Source organism: Miniopterus schreibersii (genome assembly GCF_964146895.1).
Source record: "Miniopterus schreibersii genome assembly, chromosome: 19".
Classification (NCBI taxonomy): Eukaryota; Metazoa; Chordata; class Mammalia; order Chiroptera; family Miniopteridae; genus Miniopterus; species Miniopterus schreibersii.
In genome coordinates this window covers 11,442,704-11,462,466 of record NC_138119.1, presented here as the reverse complement: position 1 = coordinate 11,462,466, position 19,763 = coordinate 11,442,704, and the positions used below count along the sequence as shown (strand labels likewise).

Sequence of the window (19,763 nt, the reverse complement as noted above, 5' to 3'; positions counted from 1 at the left end):
CCTATCTTCATTTTTTAAGGCAGTTTTCTTAATCCTTGTGGGATAACCTAATTGGCTTTTGTGTTTAGTATTTTTCTTAAAGTTTCACCCATGCGTTAGATTCTAAAATAAAGTTTCTGGTTAATGTTGGCAGCAAGTGTAGTTTTAGTTAAAACACCGTTCAAAAATGTAGCATCTAGTAGAGCTGTTCTGTATAAGGCTACCCCCAGGCTGGAACCGACAGCCTCAATCCTCCCATTCAACTTCCGTGTGGGAAATACTAAGTAATTTTCAACATTTAACCTAAATGTTTATTGTTGAAACCTACTAATTTCTAGCACTGTCAAAAAACCCCTTACAAGTTTTGTGTGTAGCTGTAAAATCAGTTGGGGTATCGGCCAAATTCCATCCCTGAATGGTGCTAACCCCTAATTTTAAAATGAACACCTTAGGTAATTCTGACACATAACCTCTCTAAACCTTTTTTTGAAAAAGTAGGATAAGACAGCAAATCCAAAAATGTATAGAAATTCAGTGAGGTAAGAGAGGAGGGAGAAATCAAAACATCCTATTATCCATGATTAAAACAAACTAGTACATTAAAGCAAAAGAAAACCATGAGCTTTCAATTTGAATATTCTATACAGTCTCAACACAGAAAGCAGTCAATAAATACTTGTTTATTGATTAAACTGAATTATAAAAAAACAAAACAAAAAAAACCCAACCTTCTACTACTAAGCCATGCAGGCAGAATCCACAGTAACTTCCTGGCCAAAACCCAGCTGACCCACTGTTGGTATTACGGTCTTAAAAAAATTACCCATCAAGAAAGTCATTCCGTGTGCAGAGGCCAGGAACCCAGCTCTGCTAAGACTGGGCTGCTGTGGAGACTACCAAAGAGAAGGATTAGGTCGTTGTAGATAGAGTTGACCATAGTTCTTGATCTTTCTGAAAGGCAAAGGGTTGACTTCAAAGTCCATAATTCTGTCAAAATGGCATCAGGCAAAAAGCCGGGGAAGAGAAGCCCAGATGGATCCTCAGTTCAGTTTTTAGATGCCACGGGGTCACAAAGCTGCCCAAGCTGTTTATGGGAGGGGTCCCTCCAGTTCACTATTATAGTGTTCTGGAGGTTAAAAAACAAACCAAAAAAATGGGGGTAAGGACAAACAGGTGGTAACAAACGTCACACCTGTGTCTTCAGGCCCATCACATCTTGAGCATCTGCCAGTCTGTGAAAGCCTATTAAAATAGGGAAACCTAGGAAAAAAACATTGTTTATAAACCCATTTCCCCTCATTTCATTAAATGTTTCACTTATGTACATTTTAAAGATGAACCATTTACAAGCCTGTGCAGTTGCCTTCTTGGCTCATAGGAAGGAAACGTTGCTGAAACTCAGGATGGACAAACTGGTGTGGGGAAGGTGGACCTGGGTTTTTGCTCCTTTTCTGTTACAGTACATTTCAGTTTATAACCATGAGTACATACAATTTTTTTTAAAAATCCCTCATGCAAATTGTAGAAAAATTTTTTCTTTCCTTGAAGCTGGCAGTGAAAAATAAAGATTCATGTCTTTTTCTCTGTGTACACCCCCATGTATTTCTTCTTCAGGTCATTCTTCTCTAAGCATTAAGAGAAATAGGAGAAAGCCACTGGGTAAGCAGGATGTCAGCAAGTGGTCTTTTCTTTTTAAAGTTCAACACTTCTTGCACAATTAGCTCCTGGCTGTAGGAATGTGGTCTCTTGAACAGGCACTGTCCACTTAAGATGAAGTTCAACAAAGCAGGGACTGCCCGAGGGTCTGCAGGATGAAGACCCCACAATGGGAATGGCTTCCACCCTAACGCTCTGTGATCACCTCAGTACCTCTTGCTTGCTAATGACATGTATGATCCTCTGTCCAGAGTGATGGTGTGAGAATGGGGAAAGGGGCCAAGGATTGCAAGTGCAAAGAATATTGGTTTTGTTGTGTTTTTGTTGGGAGGGCGGTGAGGAAAAAATCTATTCATCATTCTGGATGATTAAAGGTGGTTTCATGCATTTTTAAAGCCACAATTTTATATCGAGTTGCTGTAGAAACCAACTTCTCTGGAGAGGGAAGGTAAGAAAGGAGAAGGAAGAGAGAGTTCAGTGGGATTTTTTTTTTCCATTTTCATTTTTATATAAAAGTGTTAAGACCACAATGAAAAAAGTTTTTTATCCATATATATAATAAACCAGTTTGTGAGCTACATATTTTTCTTTCCCATCTTCAGAAATGTTCGCACATTGACAATGGTTGGATAGCATCATGCCCAAAGACATTGGCCACACAGTAAAACAAACCCAGATGTACTATGATACAATTGAGGTAAAAGGGGAAACAAAAAATTTAACATTCATCCACAAAGGATTTTTTTTTTCTTTTCTTGATTTTGTCAGAAAAATACCAAACACAGTGATTTAATTTTTTTTAAAAAGTCACAAAAACCTGTTATCATAAATGAATGACCAATGGGGCAGCTCCTTGGCTCAGACGTGATTACTATTGGTTTTTCTAATAATCCACAAATCCACAGGGAAGTATAAGTCAACATCAGGGGGCAGTGGTGGCATAAAATTAAAAAATATAAACCAAATACCCCACCTGGTATACCCCCTTTTCCCTAAACCCTTCTACCCTCCCTCTCACTTTCCCACCCCTACTCCACACGCCCTCAAGACCCCAACACTCAAATCTCCATCAGATCTAGGTCAGCTTCTTCAAAGCCATAGAAGGACTCGGTCTCACTTTCACCCTCAAACAGCTGGTGAAGGCTTTCAGGCTCAGTTGTCTCTTCGGGAGATGACCTGGGTCGGGGAGTGGAAGCCGAGTGCTCCTCAGACTGTTCCCCACTCAGCTTCAGTTGCTCCTCTAGGGAGGCAATTAGCTCCTCCTGCATGTCAGCATTTCTTGTAGGTGAGTTAATATTGCCATCAGGGCCAGGCAGAACACTAGCCACAAGGAAGGATCGCTGAACCAGCTCTGGACAGTCCCCAATGACGGCCAACACCTCAGCCAGCCAGACCACCACCAGTTGCAGCAGGACATCAGAATCACAAGCAGTATCTGCCATTTCCCGAGCCTGCTCCTTCCACTTTTTGTGCAGGAAGTTCTTGACTGTTCGTTTGATGCATACGTCTAATGGCTGGATTTTGGAACTACAGCCTGCTGGGACCACTGCAGGCAAAGTGCTAGAGGCACTAAGCATAGCCAGCACCTCTTCTGACAAGTGAGTGCGATGACAGTCCATCACGAGCATGCCTTTGCTGCGCTGGCAGGCAGTGTGCTTCTGCCACACTCGGGTTGACCACAGCTCCATGATCTCATCATCACTGTAGCCACTTTCCTTTGCCTCTAGCAATATAGAGTCTGGCACATTGGCCGGCTGATCCATTTGTCCTCGGTAGAAAACCAGGGTGGGGAGGACAGTGCCATCTGCCAGTATGGCCAGCACCACATCACACCAAGGTTCCCCTGTGCCCACTGTCTGCAGTGCATTCTCCTTTCGGTCATCACTGCTCAATACCTCTGTATCCAGAAACAAGGAGATCTCATCAATGGCCACAATCATAGACAAGGGTAAGTCCTGGTTGTGAATCTGCCGTTGAACAAATTCAATGAAGAGTCCTGCATTCTCTGCCACATCCTTAGGTAGGGTGTGGGCCACAGCACGCCGGGCATGGGGAGTCAAGTGGTGCCGCAGCATGAAACGCACAGCCCACTCATAAGAGATCTTAAACCCCCCTTCCAAAGAACGTCCTATTTTGGTGGCCTTCTGAAACAAGGTCTCTTCATTTACTGGTAGCTGTTGTTCTCGTTGGGTCAGCACCCACTCAGCCAGTTTCTCTTCTGCCTCGAAGCTCAGATATTTGCCTTCCAGGTTCTCCCCCTGGGAGGCCTGGAAGCGCCGAAGCCAACGGCGGATGCGTCGCTGGGGGTTTCGGAAGTGTTCAGCTGCCTGCTCTGTATTACAACATAGGGCAAACAGTACCACTCGAAGCTTCTTCACAGACAGCTGCTCCTTCTTGCCAATCCCACCACTACTCCCACCCCCTGAGGCTGGCTCAGGTTCTTGGGTAACTGGGCTCCCTTCATCCTGGTCATCAACATTCAGACATTCGGCCCCCTCTGTAGCCAAGGGTGGGAGAGCTAAAGGCTGGGGGGGCGTGGGGGTTGGTGGTGGGGTTGCAGTTGAAGCTGGTGATGGGACTGCCTGGGCCATGGGCATTGGTAGCTCTTCAGGCTCAGCCGGGGTGGGCTCCGCAGATTTCACAGTGGAAGCTTTATTAGAGGGGAAGGAAGGAGGAGGGTACATATTCTTCAAGTTCCGGTCATTCACTCGGTCACGAGTCTGGCCATGCCTAAAGGGTTAGCAAAGAGAAAAAGAAAAACCTCAGTAAAACCAGGAATACAAAATAACAGTAACAGTAATAATAATAATAACCAAACACACTGCAAAATAGAAATTAAACCATGAAGTTGAGTTTCTTTTACCTTGAGTGAGACATCCAGGAGAGTGCTATGGAAAATGAGACAATAAAAACAGAGTTAATTCAGTGAAGAAACAAGCCTTCCAAGGACAGTGTCTTGGGAGTTGGACACTGAAGTCTTATACAAACTTCAGGTTAGAATGCTTCCAATTTTGTGGAATAAGCCGAAACGGTGAATGGGTTAGGCCTGGTAGGGATGCTTCTTACTCATGTAACATCACCCGTGTCCTTACTTTTCCCCTGCCCTGCTAACCCCGATCTCGCCCGCTTACCTCGTGGCAGAATGCTGCTGGACCGGTGAGAGGGGTTGAATACCAAGTGCTTGGCCATGGCATCTCCCACAAAGGTAACAAAGGTACAGGAGGTGCAGTACAGCTTGATTCCACTAGAGAGAGCCGAGAGGACACAAGTCAAGTACAGCAGTGAACCAGAGAGTTAGACTTTAAGGCTTAAGAAAGGAGTATCCTTTCTTATCTCTCTCAAATTAATTCATATACCCACCCATCCCAAAACAGTTAAAGGGCTCTAATGTAAAAATGTGAAAAATTCAGAGGCCATCAGTAAGTTTTTCCTTACCTCACAGAATTTTTAAACAAAGCCAAATACTTGGAGCTCTTCCGTGGGACATGATTGCTGAGAAAGACAAAAAGTGGTATGAGTTACAGCATTCTGCGACTGCCAGCCACTGACAGTGACCCAACAAGAGATGCCTCTTGCCCTGGCCCGTGGCTCAGCGATTGGAGCATCATCCTGCACACGAAAAACATTGTGGGTTCAAACCCCAGTCAGGGCGGATGTGGGAGGCAACCGATCAATGTTTCTCTTACATTGATGTTCCTTTTCCCCCTCTCCAAAAAAAATAAATTTTAAAAAAATCAATAAATACATATCCTCAGGTGAGAATTAAAAAAAAGCGATGCCTCTTCAAACCATCCTAACCTCAAACTGGGCCAGTTTCCCTATTATATAAGTATTGTTATTAATATGCATATGAATTACAGTGGGGGAGGTTTAGGATTAGGGTCTATGAAAATGCACATAATGATTGAGAGGGCCTGGAGCTGGACCCAGAGGCTGCAATTCTAACAAGCTTCCATGTAGTGTTTGCTGGTCCCTGAACCACACTTTGAGTAGGAGGTTGCATAAAATCAGAGCACAGCCCATCAAAGCCAAATGAACATGGGTTAGCCTCTCTCTCTGCTCAGAGAGATGGACAAACAGCTCTAAGAGCTGAAGGAGAAAGCATACTATGAACAGGGGAGGAAAGAGAGAGTTCTGGAGAATCTTAACTCCCAGACAGTGACTTACTTGATCATGTGATTGGCGTAAGCTCGAGAACAGCAGGTGCTATAGCGACACAGAGAGCAGTGAACATAAGTAGGAAAATGATTTGGGAAATCTGGGATCTCAAAGCTGCACTCCAGACACGTCTGCCGACCCATGACACTCCTGTCAAGAAACAAGGAAGATTTTCATCAGCTGCCTCTGGGCACCCAAAATTGTAAGGACTTTAGACAACAGACCCTACTAAAAGGCTACCATATTACACTGGGATGAGGAATAGTGGTGCCCACCCAGCCCCCAGTCTCTAGAAGAGGGCACTGACATTTTCCTAACAGCTCTCTTCTGGATGTTGCGCTGGACAGGGGGATAAAGGAAGACTGGCAGAGGGTCTGTTGACGAGGTCAATGGTCCTGCCTCCTGCAAGGTGCTGGCAGGTGCTTCACCGGAGGAAACAGGAACAGTTCGTGGCTGCCCTCGGGAAGCCCGGATTGTCACCTGTGGGTCAAGGAAAGGACCAATTAGACATCAGACACTAAAAGTCTCTATTCCTCTCCAACGAAATGTTGACAAACCCTTTACCTTGGTGCCTGGTTTCAAACCTTCCAACTGCTTGGGTTTACGGAAGGTTTTATGGTGCTGAAGCTTGTGTTCAATTTTGTCTTTGGCAAAGAGAAACTGCAGTCTGCATTTGTTGCAGTGATAAACGTTTCTCTTCTGAAGGGGGAAGAAAAAGAGAATCTTTTAACACTTCCCAGTGAATTTCCTTCCCTGAGGAGAAGGTAGATCAATGCTAAACACATCATCCTTCGCATCTTTCTGTCCATACACAACAGCAAAGCCTACCACTGAGAATCACCATCTCCCATTCCCCCAAAGAATGTGGACTCAAAGCCAGGATGACTAGGTTCTCAAGCCACCTCTTCCTGACTTACTTTAATAATCTGGATGAGTGGCTCAAGCTTTACTTGCCTGTACTTTATGTTTACAATGTGGACAGTGCTATCCATTCCTGAACAATGTTCTTTTTTCCCCCTTAATCCTCAGCTGAGGATATTTTTTCCATTGCTTTTCATAGAGTGGGAGAGAGAGAAAAAAAAACACATTGATGTGAGAGACATATTGACTGGTTACCTCCTGCATGACCCCTAACTGGGAGTGGGGATCGAGCCTGCAACTGAGGTAGGTGTCCTTGGCTGAAGTCAGGACCCTTCAGTCCACTGCCCAATGCTCTAACCACTGAGCAAAATTGGCTAGGGCTATTTTTTTTTTTTTTAAATAAAATGTCCATGGTAAAAAAAAAAAAAAAAAAAAAAAAATCATCCTTTAAGTTTGTCTTTGTCTTCAACTCTGATCCTTAGTCCCTTTTCAGCCCTGGTCCCAGCATCCATAAATTTTAAAAATAAGAATACGGTAATTGCTTGGAGCCTGGTACCTGGTGCCTCATGTAGTGCTGCTGGAAGGCGTTGCCATTTTTGAAGACCTTCAGGCAGTATGGGCACAGCAGATGCCGAGTATCCTCATGGATCATCCGAAAGTGGACATCTACCTCCGAGTAGAGCGAGGAGCGATACTGACACACCTGAGTCACATAAGAGGGAATATAAGCCAAGAGTGAGGCAAATAACTGGGGCCTCAAAAAAGAGGTAGCAACAAAAATGTTAAAATATGAAAACAAAATTTCTTAAATGTATAAATCAAATCATTTTTCTGACTTTGTGATAAATTCAGCTGTGAACTAAGATAAAAATGAGGAAGGACAGGAAAGTCTGAGAACAATTCTTGTTCTTTGACTAAGAGAAGCAAAGTTTTCTCTGTGCGTCCCCAAAGGGCAAGTTCAGGACACAGACACTCACTTAGTACATGTGTATGTTCTTTTGTTTTTCTCCTGTGTGGAGAATCCTGAAAACAGAACCCGTGTTTCCTATTTCTTCCGTATCTCTTCGGAGTTTCTAAAACTGAGTGTGTGCGGTGGGTATGCAATGGTCATGAGTGGATTCTCTGTGTTCAGCCTGAGAGTAAAATGGCTAACGCTCTCTGGGGAGAAAGGCAATACCTGGCAAACATAAGGCATCTCTCCAGGCTTATGAGTATCCTTCATATGCTGCAGAAATAGTGGCTCACTCTCAAACGCCCACTCACAGATCTTGCACTTGGCTATAAGAAGAAAAATAATCAATAAATTCACCTGAAAATAAGGTCCTCCTAACTCATTCTATTTTCTGGGCTATCTTCATTTTCTATAGTTAGGAAATCACTGTCTCTTTCTTTAAAATGGTTCCATCTTCATATCTGTGTTGCTGGTAACAACAAACCTTGTCTCTAGCTCAGCCTTCTTACCAAAGCTCCATTCTAGATTTTGAGTTATCTGTAAGACCATTTTATTTTATTTATTTTTAATCCTCACCCGAGGATAATTTTTCCATTGCTTTTCAGAGAGAGTGAGAGGAAAAGAGAGAAACATCGATGTGAGAGAGACACATCGATTGGGTGCCACCTGCACGCACCTTGACCGGGGCCGAGCCTGCAACGGAGGTACACAACCCTGGCTGGAATTGAACCTGGGACCCTTCAGTCCATGGGCCAATGCTCTAACCACTGAGCCAAACCAGCCAGGGCTATAAGACCTTTTATATTGGACAGTCTACCATCAATGCTAACTTAAAGCAGCATCCTGCTGCTTCCTACTGTTTCCCTTCTCACTACCCTACCTCCTCCTGAGCTCAAATCTTAGGCACTATCTCTGGCTCCATACCCTTGTGTTGTCACCATTATTTCAAAATGCATCTAGGAATTGTCACTTCTCCAATCTCACAGGCAAAAACTTGGTAGAAGCCCATTTGATTTCCTACTGCTAAGTGGCTAAATTCCAATTCCTTGTATTTCACCAATAAATATATTATCTATTTTTCCATATCATTAACAAATCAATTCTTTCAAAACACTACATTACTTAATTCTTTTGTTCAAGGATTGACCATGATTATCACCTATGAATAATTCAACATTTATTGAACATCTTAAATGAGTACAAATAAGAATTTATCCTAAAAAAACCGAGAATCATAAACAGAAGTTCTCACCTTGTTATGAGTTACTGTTATTATAGTATTAACAAATTTATGATAATTTAACTTTGTAGCTGCCCATTCTGTCAAGCTTATAAGGCTGCAATTCTGAATTTTTTTTTAAAAATATATCTTTATTGATTTCAGAGAGGGAAAGGGAGAAAGAGAGAGACAGAACATCAATGATGAGAGAGTGGTCATTGATCAGCTGCCTCCTACACGCCCCTGACTGGGGATTGAGTCCGCAACCCGGGAATGTGCCCTGACCAGGAATCGAACCGAGATCTCCTGGATCCTAGGCTCAACCACAGCCACGCCCGGCCGGGCTGCAATTCTGAATTTTTGGTAAAAATTTTAATTGCTACATATTTTTAATTACATAAGCAAAATAAAGGTGGTTATTTATATTTTTACTGTCACTAAAATTATTTTCAAGTTTTTGCAAGTATGGAAATTGTAAATTTGAAGATTTAAGCATTTACTGGACAATGCCCAACCCGTCCCCACAAAAGATGAGCGAAGTCAAGATAATTCTTTAAAGTAAAACAAACATACAAAAAACACAGGGGTTTTCATCTGGGATCCAGAAAAGAGGTCTTAGGAAATCCAGGTATCCTCTGAAATTACTTCCAAAAATGGAAAATGTCTATTTTTCTAGGAAGAGAATTCACAAGTTTTGTGTTTATTCTCAAAGGGGCTGCAGCCCACACAGAACCACTGCCAAAAGGTACATTAGGTGCTAGGAGGACACATGTAGAAATACAAAATTCTGCCAAGGGGAATGAGGAAAAGCTGTAAACTATATAACCGTGAAAGAAGAACAGGAGTTTGCAGGCAGAGGAGCCAAGAGAAGAAGAGCACAGGCGCGGAGGTATGGAAGTACAGACACGGTCAGGAAACGCTAACTAGCAGCATAGTAATATTTTCTCCTGTTTTGTCCCCCTTACCTCTTAATTCCATTCATTCCACGTCTTTAAATAGTTTTTTCCCCCTAGAACTCCTCAAAGCATTGGTGTTTTCCAACCTTCTGTCCGACCCTTTCTTATACTACATGCTTTCCCTGGGCATATCATTCAATCTCGAAGGCTTTTCCTACAACCTACACATCAGCTCTATTGTTACAGCTGTCACATAACACCCATAATTATATAAAGTCATTTCTAATGCACAAATACCATGCTAAAATTTATATGCATTATCTTATACCAAGAAAATCAGTGAAATAGGAACCCAAGATATCAGCGGATTTAAGAGATCTCTAGTAACCTTTCACATCTGTTCTATAGGGGAAGAAACTGGTGTGGAAAGATTCAAGAGGGAGAATTAACTAATTTTCCAAAGTGACTATCCTAACACTGCCCCTCCCAGCACCATTACCCTCACCACCTTAACACCTAACCAGTCTCTTACTCTGAGAAAATTGGTGCAAACTACTACAGCTTCTGAGTCCTGTTCTCCAAATTATGGAAGGATAGAGTCCTTATGCCTTTCTAAGGTTCATCCAACCTCATCACTCCATGTATTCCAAGATTTTATCAAGCAATTAGTTTCCCTCTCTGGAGTCTTTTTTCATACAGTATCCTCCCAACACCTATCAGGGGACTAACTAAAAGGGAGGTCCAAATACAGATGCTCCTTCTATAAAAGGATCTAGGTAATAAACCCACTACATGTTTCTCTCTCCAGTGGTCTTAAACCAAAGCCCCTTCTAATTCAGGATCTAGCACTGAACTCAATTCATGCTGAACAGAACATTAAGTTGGGCTTGAGAGAAAACAGGGCAAGTGAAGTAAGGAACTGACTACAAATATGCAAAGAACTTCCTCTACACTGTCACCAACAAGTAATAAACCAGCTCCCCCTAGTGCCATTCAACGATAAAGAGCTAAGTATTCTCAGATTTAAGTTTCCAAACTTACTAGTAGATTCATAAGGACTATGAACATTTTCCAAGTGGCACTGGAGCTGGAAGGGAGTGGAAAACTGGCGATAACAGTGTTGGCAGATAGTATGACCATCCACTTCACCATTCTGTTGATCAAGTTCTACATGGTGCTTCATATGGTTCATGAACCTATAGTACAGCACAAAGGGAAAGTACAGAAAACATATAAAAACCAGTAGCCTTGGAGACATGTAACAGCAGAATCACAGAACTGATATTACCTGCTCCCTCCTCCCTCCACTTCCTCTGTTAAAGAACCCAGAAAAGGGTTCTTGGAACTAAGACTTCTGTGGAAGGAGATACACTGATCTCCCTTACCTTTTAACTGGTGTCCCAGTTATCGTTTATTTATTACCACAATAAGTACTTCTATAGTACTAGCTATTGATTTAATCATAATCCTTAGCCAAGACTGGATAATAGGACCATCCTCCAAAGAAAAAGACTTAAACATATAAGAAAATTTCAGTCTTGTCTTGTCCAAGGTAACCTCCACGGTTCTTTAACACTTACCGAATGTTGTTTTTTAGCCTTTTGGTACAATGTGGGCATCGGAAAGACGTAGCAACCTTAGGGAAGTTTGTAAGTTGGGCCACTTTGCCACCATCCCGTCCATAGTAGAAGTCATCTACTAGCATAATGAGCTTGGTCTGGACCGCATCACCCACATTCTCATTTGGCTCTGGGACTTTGGTAGGTGGTGACAGAGCAGGAATTGGTGTTGAAGAGGGTGTGGAAGCAACAGGAACTGTTTTCTCAGGTGATGAGGGCTTTGCTGCTGATGGGACACTGGGTTCTGAATCCAGAGACTTTCCTTTCTTCTGGTATTCAACCATTTCTGGGCAACAGTACTATAAAGAAAGAGGACCTCTGATCATTCTGGTTATCCTGGGGGCTAGGGTGTGCTAACTCCCCAACTTCACTAATATTCATTGGTAAGTTTGATTCTAGGTGATCTCATCCAGTTTTTACCCTCAAGTTTTCTATAGCATTTCCAAGTGTCACTCTTTTTCTAGTATGTATTTACAGCCACATGCCACTCCAAACACCTTATCTTGTACTTCTCTTTCCTGCTTTAGTTCCTTTAACCACTCACTAGCATAACCTGGTTCTGAGCTCTCTGGCAGGAAGAAGCTCCAGCCTTTGCATTTGGACCAATACCAAAAAACAAAAGGGTTGGGAATGGGAACGGTTAATAGCTCCTGATTCATCAATGACGCGTAAGCAGAAAGCGAACGGAGGCCAACTTGGTTTGAATTCTGGTTATCTAACAAACCTGAGCTGTGCAGTTTCAAAATCTACCACAACTAAGGAATTAAGGTTGCATATGTTTAGATCTATTTGAGAGTCTTTAAATGTATTGTATGACAGTCCACAGTATATAACTCTTCTAAAAACAGTCCAAAAGACAAAGCAACACTTTAAAAAGCTTCCAAGTCATTTTTAAAGTCCTTGTTTCACAAGCTCCCAATGCAATAGGGGGTATACAGCGGTAGCTCTTTAAACTGGATCCCCATCACAGGTGATATCACTTACACACATGTGACCTCTCAAAGCTTCAGTTACACGGAATTGAGCGTTACACCGGGGACATATTTTCCGCCCACCATCTTGGAGATCAAACGAAGGGATGGAAGAGGTCACTGGAAGAAGTGAGAAGCATTGATAAGATTAATAAAATGATCCTGGATAAAACTACTGGCCTTTTGGGAAAAGGTTACACTCCCTGAGAGGCATATCAAGGTTGGTATGAGGGATATTCCTTTTACCATTCTTCTAACTCTAGGCCAAGGGTCAGCAAATTACGCTTGTAGACCAAATCAAGCCAGCTGCCAGTTTCTGTTTAGCACATGAACTAAGAATGACTTTTTCTGTTTGTTTTGTTATTTTCTTTATGGTAAAAGACACATAAATGCAATTTACTTCTTAACCAATCTTAAGTGTACAGTTGTGTTAAGTACATTCACAATGTTGTGCAAGCAATCTCCAGAAGTCTTCTCATCTTGCAGTAAAAATACTATACCCATTCACTCCCCATTCCCCCCACTGTCTAGTCCCTGACAACCCCCATCCTCTACTTTGTGTCTCTGACTACCCTAGGCACCTCACATAAGTGGAATCAGACAGTATTTGTCCATCTGTGACTGGCTCACTTAACATCACGTTCTCAAGGTTCAAGAATGTTATAGCATGTGTCAGAATTTCTTCCTTTCAAAGGTTGAACAATATGCCATTTTATGTATATACCACGTTTTGTTTAGTCATTCACAGGCTGAAGGACACTTGAGATGCTTCCACCTCTTGGCTATTATGAATAATGCTGCTATAAAGATGGGTGCACAACTGTCAATTTGGGTCCATGTTTCCAATTCTTTTAGGTATATTACCCATATAATTTTTTAAAAACTTACTTAGAGAGAAAGAGAGGCAGGGAGAGAGAGAAACATCAATTTGTTGTTCCACTTACTTATGCATTCACTGGTTGATTCTTGTATGTGGCCTGGCTGGGGATGGAACCTACAACCTTACTATACGGGGATGACGCTCTAACCAACTGAGCTACCTGGCCCGGGCTCATATGGATAATTTTGTTTCTTTTGTTTCTTTGCAAATACCATTATCAGTAGTAAAAATCATGCTATTTTATATTCCCACCAGCACTGCGTGATGGTTCCAATTTTTCCACACCTTCACCAACAGTTGTCAAGTTTTGGATAGCAGCCGTCCTAATGGCTATGAAGTGGTATCTCATTGTGGTGGTTTTTATTTGCATTTCCCTAATTATTAGTGGTTAGTACTGCTTCATGGGCTCAGTGGCCATCTGTATAGTATATCTTCTTTGTGAAAGGTCTATTCAACACCTTTGCCCATTTTTTAATTCGACTGTTTGTTCTTTTGTTGTGAAGTTGTAGAAGTCCTTTATATATTCTGGATAGTAATCCCTTAGCAGGTATTTGATTGCAAATATTTTCTCTATTCAGTAGCCTGACTTTTCAGTGCTGATATGAATCCTTTGCTGCCCTGAAGACTTTAGCTTTGATGTAGTCTTACTTTATTTTTTCTTTTGTTGCTTGTGTTTTGGTGTCATAGCAAGAAATCGCTGCCAAATCCAATGTCATGAAGGTCCCCCGTGTTTCCCCCAGGAGTGTTACAGTTTCAGCCCCCTGCTTAGGTCTCCGACTCGCCGAGTTAGTCTTTGTCCAGCTTCATGTTTTGCATGTGGATATTCATTTTTCCCAACACCATTTGTTACAGGATTTTACATTTTTTAATGGTTGAAATAAAAGCAAAAGAATAATAAGATCTTTGGACACATGAATATTATATGAAATTCAAAATTCAGAGTCCATAAACAGTTTTGGTGGAGCAGAATCATGTTCTTTCATTTACATACTGTCTGCGGCTGCTTTTGCACCAGTGGCAGAGTTGAGTAGTTGTGACATAGATAGTGTTGTGCATAAGGCCTAATGTATTTACAATACGGTCATTTACAGAAAAGGTTTGCCAACCCCTAATGTAAGCCGTTAAAAAACCTTCATGCTCATATCCTTCTACACCTGCAAACCTTTCTACCAAATCCTGACTTTAAAACCTTGTTCAGAAGTCCATCTCATCTATGAAGCCATCTTTTCACTGTCCCACCCATATCTGATCAGTAAATCCATTTCACCAATTGCAAAGCACAATTACAGAATTCCTGGTAGCTGATTCAGTTACACTTTCACAAGTGGCTATCCTAAAGCTTCTGTGAGAACAGAATGTGGCAACTATACTCATCTATTTCATAGTGTAGAGCTCTGATGTAACATATATTTATTAATGCTTTTGAATAATTGGCTGCTCAGAGTCTCTCAGGTTATTGTACCTTTCATTGAAGACTCAGGTCCGCTGGTTCTCTGAGAGCCATGGGAAGAGTTGCTGTTGGGCACCACCACTGGCCCCGGACTCTGGCCCAGGGAAGGGATGGTGTTAAGGGTATTCACCAGTTTGGCCACTTCATTGCTATTTTCACCCGTAACCCCAGGTCGCTTCACAGTGACAAAGCTGGTAATGCTCACTGCAGGTGGAGAGGGGAAGGAGGGAGCTATGTTGGCCAAGTGATAATCATCTGTTCTCCACCCACCACCCCGCCCCAGCTCTGCAGTCTCCTCTTTCAAAACCTCACCTAGCTTGGGATTCGGGGTCTGGTTGGCTTGGCCTGGAGGTTGAGCAGCTAGTTGCCCCAATGAGGTTGGCTGTGTGGCAGTGGGAGTGGTGGAAGTGCTGGGAGTGGACTTGGTCTGCTGGGACTGGGACTGTGGGACGGTACTTCGAATGGTGAGAGTGGCTGGGATGACGGTGGTGAAGGTGTTGGTGGTGGGCCGCACAGGCATTGTGGAGCCTGGCCTCACTGGGGTCATCTGAGAGAACACTTGTGGGACTCCAACTGTCGGCTTAACAAACTGGGTACCTGGGGCTTCAAAAGAGAGACAAAGAAAAGTACCAAATCTTGGTCAATAAGCTCACCTATAATACACTGCTCCTGTCTTTACTGGAAATATTAGAATAAAAATCATTTCCCCAAACTGGTGACCATCAGAAGTTACTAAGAATAGCATAGATTCTAATATCTAAGAAGGTAATAGGCATGCAAGCTGATAAAAGAAATTAGTCTAGATAATCAGCCCTAAAAAGATTAAACTGAAGAAAGAAGATTCCCACCCACTCCTCCCAAAACACTTTACCACACTGCCTTTTCTATTCTAAGAATATGATCAGGAGGAGCTGGACCATGGTATTGGAAAGGAATGGGCATAGAGTGGGAGGCAGTATGGGTATACATAGGCCCAAAGGGCAGACCTGGTCCCGATAAAAAGCAATCTTTCTTTCTCAGAATACTAAAGGAGTCTTCCATTCTCTTATATAAACTCAAATAGAAGACCAACTATGCCACTCTTCTAGGATGTCCCAAAGATGGAGTCTCCTGGCTCAGCCATAGACAAGTCCACTGACATATATTTAAGAAATATTAGAACTAGATAATTGATAAGCTCAACACTCTGTGGGCTCCGAGGACAACAAAAACTTACGACAAGCTAGAGATACCCTTACAACTCAACTAAGGTATGCTTTTTTGGCCTGAATTATAGTAAAGTTAGATACTAAACAAAGAACTGGGGGGAAATTATAAGTTTGAAAAAAAATACTAACTAGTCATTGGCAATATTTATCCTCAAAGGGTATGCCAATTGTTTAATTTACATCCAAAAAATCTATACTATAAAATTAAAGCAAAATAAAGTTTATAATCCCACTGTGTATGTGAGTAGAACTGTAAGAAATACAGAATTTGGGAGTTTGTGTTAATAATAACTCTTCAGGAGAACAAACTTCATAGCTTACTAAAACATGAGGAACATAAAAATGACTGTATAAACCCTGTTTTACTACTTCGTGAAGGGTGGTAAAAAGTTAAAAAGAAAAATAAACAAAACTACCACCCTGGCCAAAGGTTAGAAACAGTTTTCAAAAAAATGGGCTTAAGTCAATATGATTTTTATATTTTTAGATTTCCTTAAATACCCTTTTTAAATGACCTAGAGTATTTTGAGACAATAAAAACAAATCTTTAGGATGTGCGTTTACTCCACATGGACAGACATTTTTCCTTACCTGGGACTAGTGTAATTGGTCTAACCGTTTGGCCTTGCTGTACGTTCAGCACAATCCCAACCTGATTCATTGCATTTTGTACAGGCCGAACATTTCTTACAGGAAATCCCTGCATTAAAAAGCAAAATGATCTTTAACATGGAGGTCAGCTAACACTAGCAGAGATTGCAGTAAGGCCTACATCTAAAAAAAATTCCCACACTCTTACCTAAGGGTTCTCTCTCTAGAGTGAAGTTTTTAAATGACCAAGATAGAGAAATTTAAGAATTTTAGCAAACTTTTGAGTGACAAAATATCAAAACTGAAGAATAAGCTTTGGTACATGGGCAAAAATGAAAACCTAATTCCTGACTCAAGAAAATCTCAGCTTAAAAAAAATTCAACCAAAGATTGGCTCATAAACTGCTAAAGGCATGGGGCAGGGGGCACTAACAGTATTCACTAGAGTAATTCAACAAGTAATTGTAAGAAACTGTTCCCAAAGTCTACTTCAAAGGCCATAAATCCCTGGCAAGTTTCTAAGAGAAGAGTTTGTAACTCAGGAAGCCAAAGGCAAAGAAAAGCATTTGCCTTTACATCCCACATTCAGCATTGGGCTTTCAACTTCAATTCACATTATATATCAAAGAAGTCATCTTTCTGCTCTTCCAAAGATCTGCCCACACTTCACCAATTTCACATAGACTTCCAAAAGTCAGCTTACCCTGTTTTAAGAAAAGCAGCCCAAGCAAAGGGCAAGAAGCCTTCATGGCTAAGCGTTCAGGTTTCTGAATCCAGTATTTCCCACTAATTTCTGCCCAGACCTCAGATCACTTAATAGCTCTCTAAGGGGCATGAAGAGGAAATTACCCAGCTGTAAGCTATGTTACGCTTTCTACAAAAGTCAGCATCAAATTACCAAACAGCGAATGAGAAAGCCAGGTCAAAACATAGGCTCTCAGAACCATTTCTACTGGGGTTAAAGGCTTTAAGGCAGAGCCTCCAAAGGTGCAGTCTTTCTCTCCTTTCTACCAGTCCCAGAATTCAGTCCTACTCACCTGGGTAGTGATGAATATTGGTTGTGAGGCCACAGGAGAACTAGTCACATGATTGGCATTCTGCATGACCTGGACAGGCCTCAATACTGGTTGACTAACCATTGTGCCCAGACCTGGGGCTGGATTCTGGGTTAGGATGAGCGGCTGTCCACCTTGTTGGACCAAAGAATTGCCAGCTGAAGTGTAAAAGGGAGGGAAAATATGAATGTAATAGAAAACAAACCCACATTTTATAAGAAACATTATGACCTTAGATAAGAAATGGTGTCCCAGAAATCAAAATATCCAAGACTATCCCTCACTTCAGGTTTAATGTTACCAAACTCACCAAAAATGTAAGCTTCACCCAAATCTACAACTAACAGAAAAACAGGTAGATAGGGGAGGTTCACTAACATCTCCCCTATATACCTTAACTAGGGATGTCTTAACACGTTAAGACTTCTACATGTCTATCACTTTGACTCATTATTTAAGTGACCACACATAATCTCCCCATACCAAATCAGCAAAACAAAGTAACATGTTTCTTTTTCTTACAAATAAAATAACGTGTTTTTCTTAAAACAAAAAACAAGAACACCATATTTTAACTAGGTAAAACCTATTTCGTCAGAATGTAATTTGCTGCTAACCCACCTTAACCTTTTTATAAGAGGAATACTCATCAACAAACAATTCAGTAAGTACAGAGACTTTAAAGACTGGCATCTCTTCCTAGCGAGCCAAATCTCAGAAGTGCAAAAGACTATCATATTCCAAAACCAGACAGAAAATTTTGGGGAGCCAATATACCTAAATCAAAGATAAAGCAAAGTATTGCCTCAACTGTTTTACCTCAAATCACCAGAATGAGATGGATTCCTCTGAACTGTATGTTCTACTTGACAAATGGAGTCACTGCAGTTAGCTACAAAGCAAGACCAGCACAGTGGATATACAGGTGGCTATTAATGGGCCAACAGTGGTTTGTCCCACATTCTCCCAGAAACTGAGAGCCCATTAGACCCTGACAGTTCCTAGGCCAGCAGACTAGTGATTATAGAGGCTGACAGATAAAAAATTCCAACAAGTTCTATCTATGCTATCTATACTGGCAATTTACTGACTATATATTTTAAATATTTTATTATGGAAAAGTTAAAATATATAGAACACTGTAATGAATCCCATGTACTATCACCGAGTTTCAACAATTAGCCAATCTTGTTTCATCTATACCTCCCACCCACTTACTAGTGCCCATAGTATTTTGAAACAAGTTCTAGATCCTATCATTTCACCTACAAATATTTCACTATAATATCTCTAAAGGATAACTTTAAAAAAGAGAGAACATCAACACCATTATCACGCCAAAAAATATAATAATTCTGTGACTATAGTTGATAACACTGTCTTATGTAACTGAAATTTGCTAAGAGAGGAGAAATGAAATGTTCTCACTCCTCTCCTGCAAAAAATAAATATATGAAGTGATGAATGTGTTAACGATCTAGATAGTGGGAATCCTTTCACAAAGGTGTATCTAATCACCACAATGTACATTTTAAATATGTTGCAATTGTATCTGTCAATTATAGTCAATAAAGTTAATATATAATACTTCTTTAATATCAAACACCGAGTAAGAATACAAATTGACAATTTTAATTTTTTCAGAGTTTGTTTGAATTGGGTTACAAAAGGGTTCACATAAAGTGTAACCAATGGACACATGTCTTAAGTCTCTTTTAATCTATAGCTTCCCCATATATCTTTTGTGCCTTTACAATTTATGGTTGAAATTTACTGACTGTATTTTCCATTTATTATTTTCACTGCTAGAGTTAAAGCACATAAATTATCTATTATGTATTTAAGCCTAAAAATTCTTAAGATAATGACTAAACTCAACATTCCAACTAAATACAGGAAGGAAATGATGGAAATGTTTTGTATTTATGTGAAATCAACCAGTATTTGCAAGTCTTGAAAGACAGGCATGGTTCCTATAAAATCTGCACAAACTCTATTATAAAGAATGTCACCCTAACAGAATAGCTCTCAGTTGGTTAGAGCATCCTCTCGATACATCAAGGTTGCCAGTTTGATCCCTGGTCAGGGCACATACAAGAAGCAACCAATGAATGCATAAATAAGTGGAATAACAAATCGATGTTTCTCTTTCTCTGTCTCCTCCCTCCTCCCTCTCTCTCTCTAATTTCTCATGAAGTATTTATTTGAATGAATTCAAATAATTCCAATGAATTCTAATAATTCTAACTCTAATAAAGTTTGAAATGC

General features: G+C 41.1%; 1 protein-coding gene across 6 annotated transcripts in view; it reads right to left on the bottom strand.

Moving 5' to 3' along the window:
* Nucleotides 1-647: 647 nt before the first annotated feature.
* Nucleotides 648-19,763, bottom strand: part of POGZ (pogo transposable element derived with ZNF domain) — a 34,527-nt gene continuing 15,411 nt past the window's right edge. For 3 of the 6 annotated variants that reach the window (XM_081121630.1, XM_081121633.1, XM_081121631.1), the window contains 16 exons: nucleotides 17,478-17,653; nucleotides 16,441-16,549; nucleotides 14,954-15,244; nucleotides 14,654-14,872; nucleotides 12,325-12,431; nucleotides 11,302-11,639; nucleotides 10,763-10,917; nucleotides 7,832-7,932; nucleotides 7,211-7,357; nucleotides 6,358-6,492; nucleotides 6,101-6,273; nucleotides 5,803-5,943; nucleotides 5,071-5,127; nucleotides 4,767-4,879; nucleotides 4,499-4,523; nucleotides 648-4,365 (listed from right to left, as the gene is read on the bottom strand). In XM_081121630.1, coding sequence (XP_080977756.1) covers nucleotides 2,694-4,365; nucleotides 4,499-4,523; nucleotides 4,767-4,879; nucleotides 5,071-5,127; nucleotides 5,803-5,943; nucleotides 6,101-6,273; nucleotides 6,358-6,492; nucleotides 7,211-7,357; nucleotides 7,832-7,932; nucleotides 10,763-10,917; nucleotides 11,302-11,639; nucleotides 12,325-12,431; nucleotides 14,654-14,872; nucleotides 14,954-15,244; nucleotides 16,441-16,549; nucleotides 17,478-17,653 — 3,959 coding nt within the window. In that variant the 3' untranslated portion in view covers nucleotides 648-2,693. The remainder of the gene's footprint in view (nucleotides 4,366-4,498; nucleotides 4,524-4,766; nucleotides 4,880-5,070; nucleotides 5,128-5,802; nucleotides 5,944-6,100; nucleotides 6,274-6,357; nucleotides 6,493-7,210; nucleotides 7,358-7,831; nucleotides 7,933-10,762; nucleotides 10,918-11,301; nucleotides 11,640-12,324; nucleotides 12,432-14,653; nucleotides 14,873-14,953; nucleotides 15,245-16,440; nucleotides 16,550-17,477; nucleotides 17,654-19,763) is intronic. The other 3 variants (XM_081121632.1, XM_081121634.1, XM_081121635.1) reach the window with 2 other exon arrangements.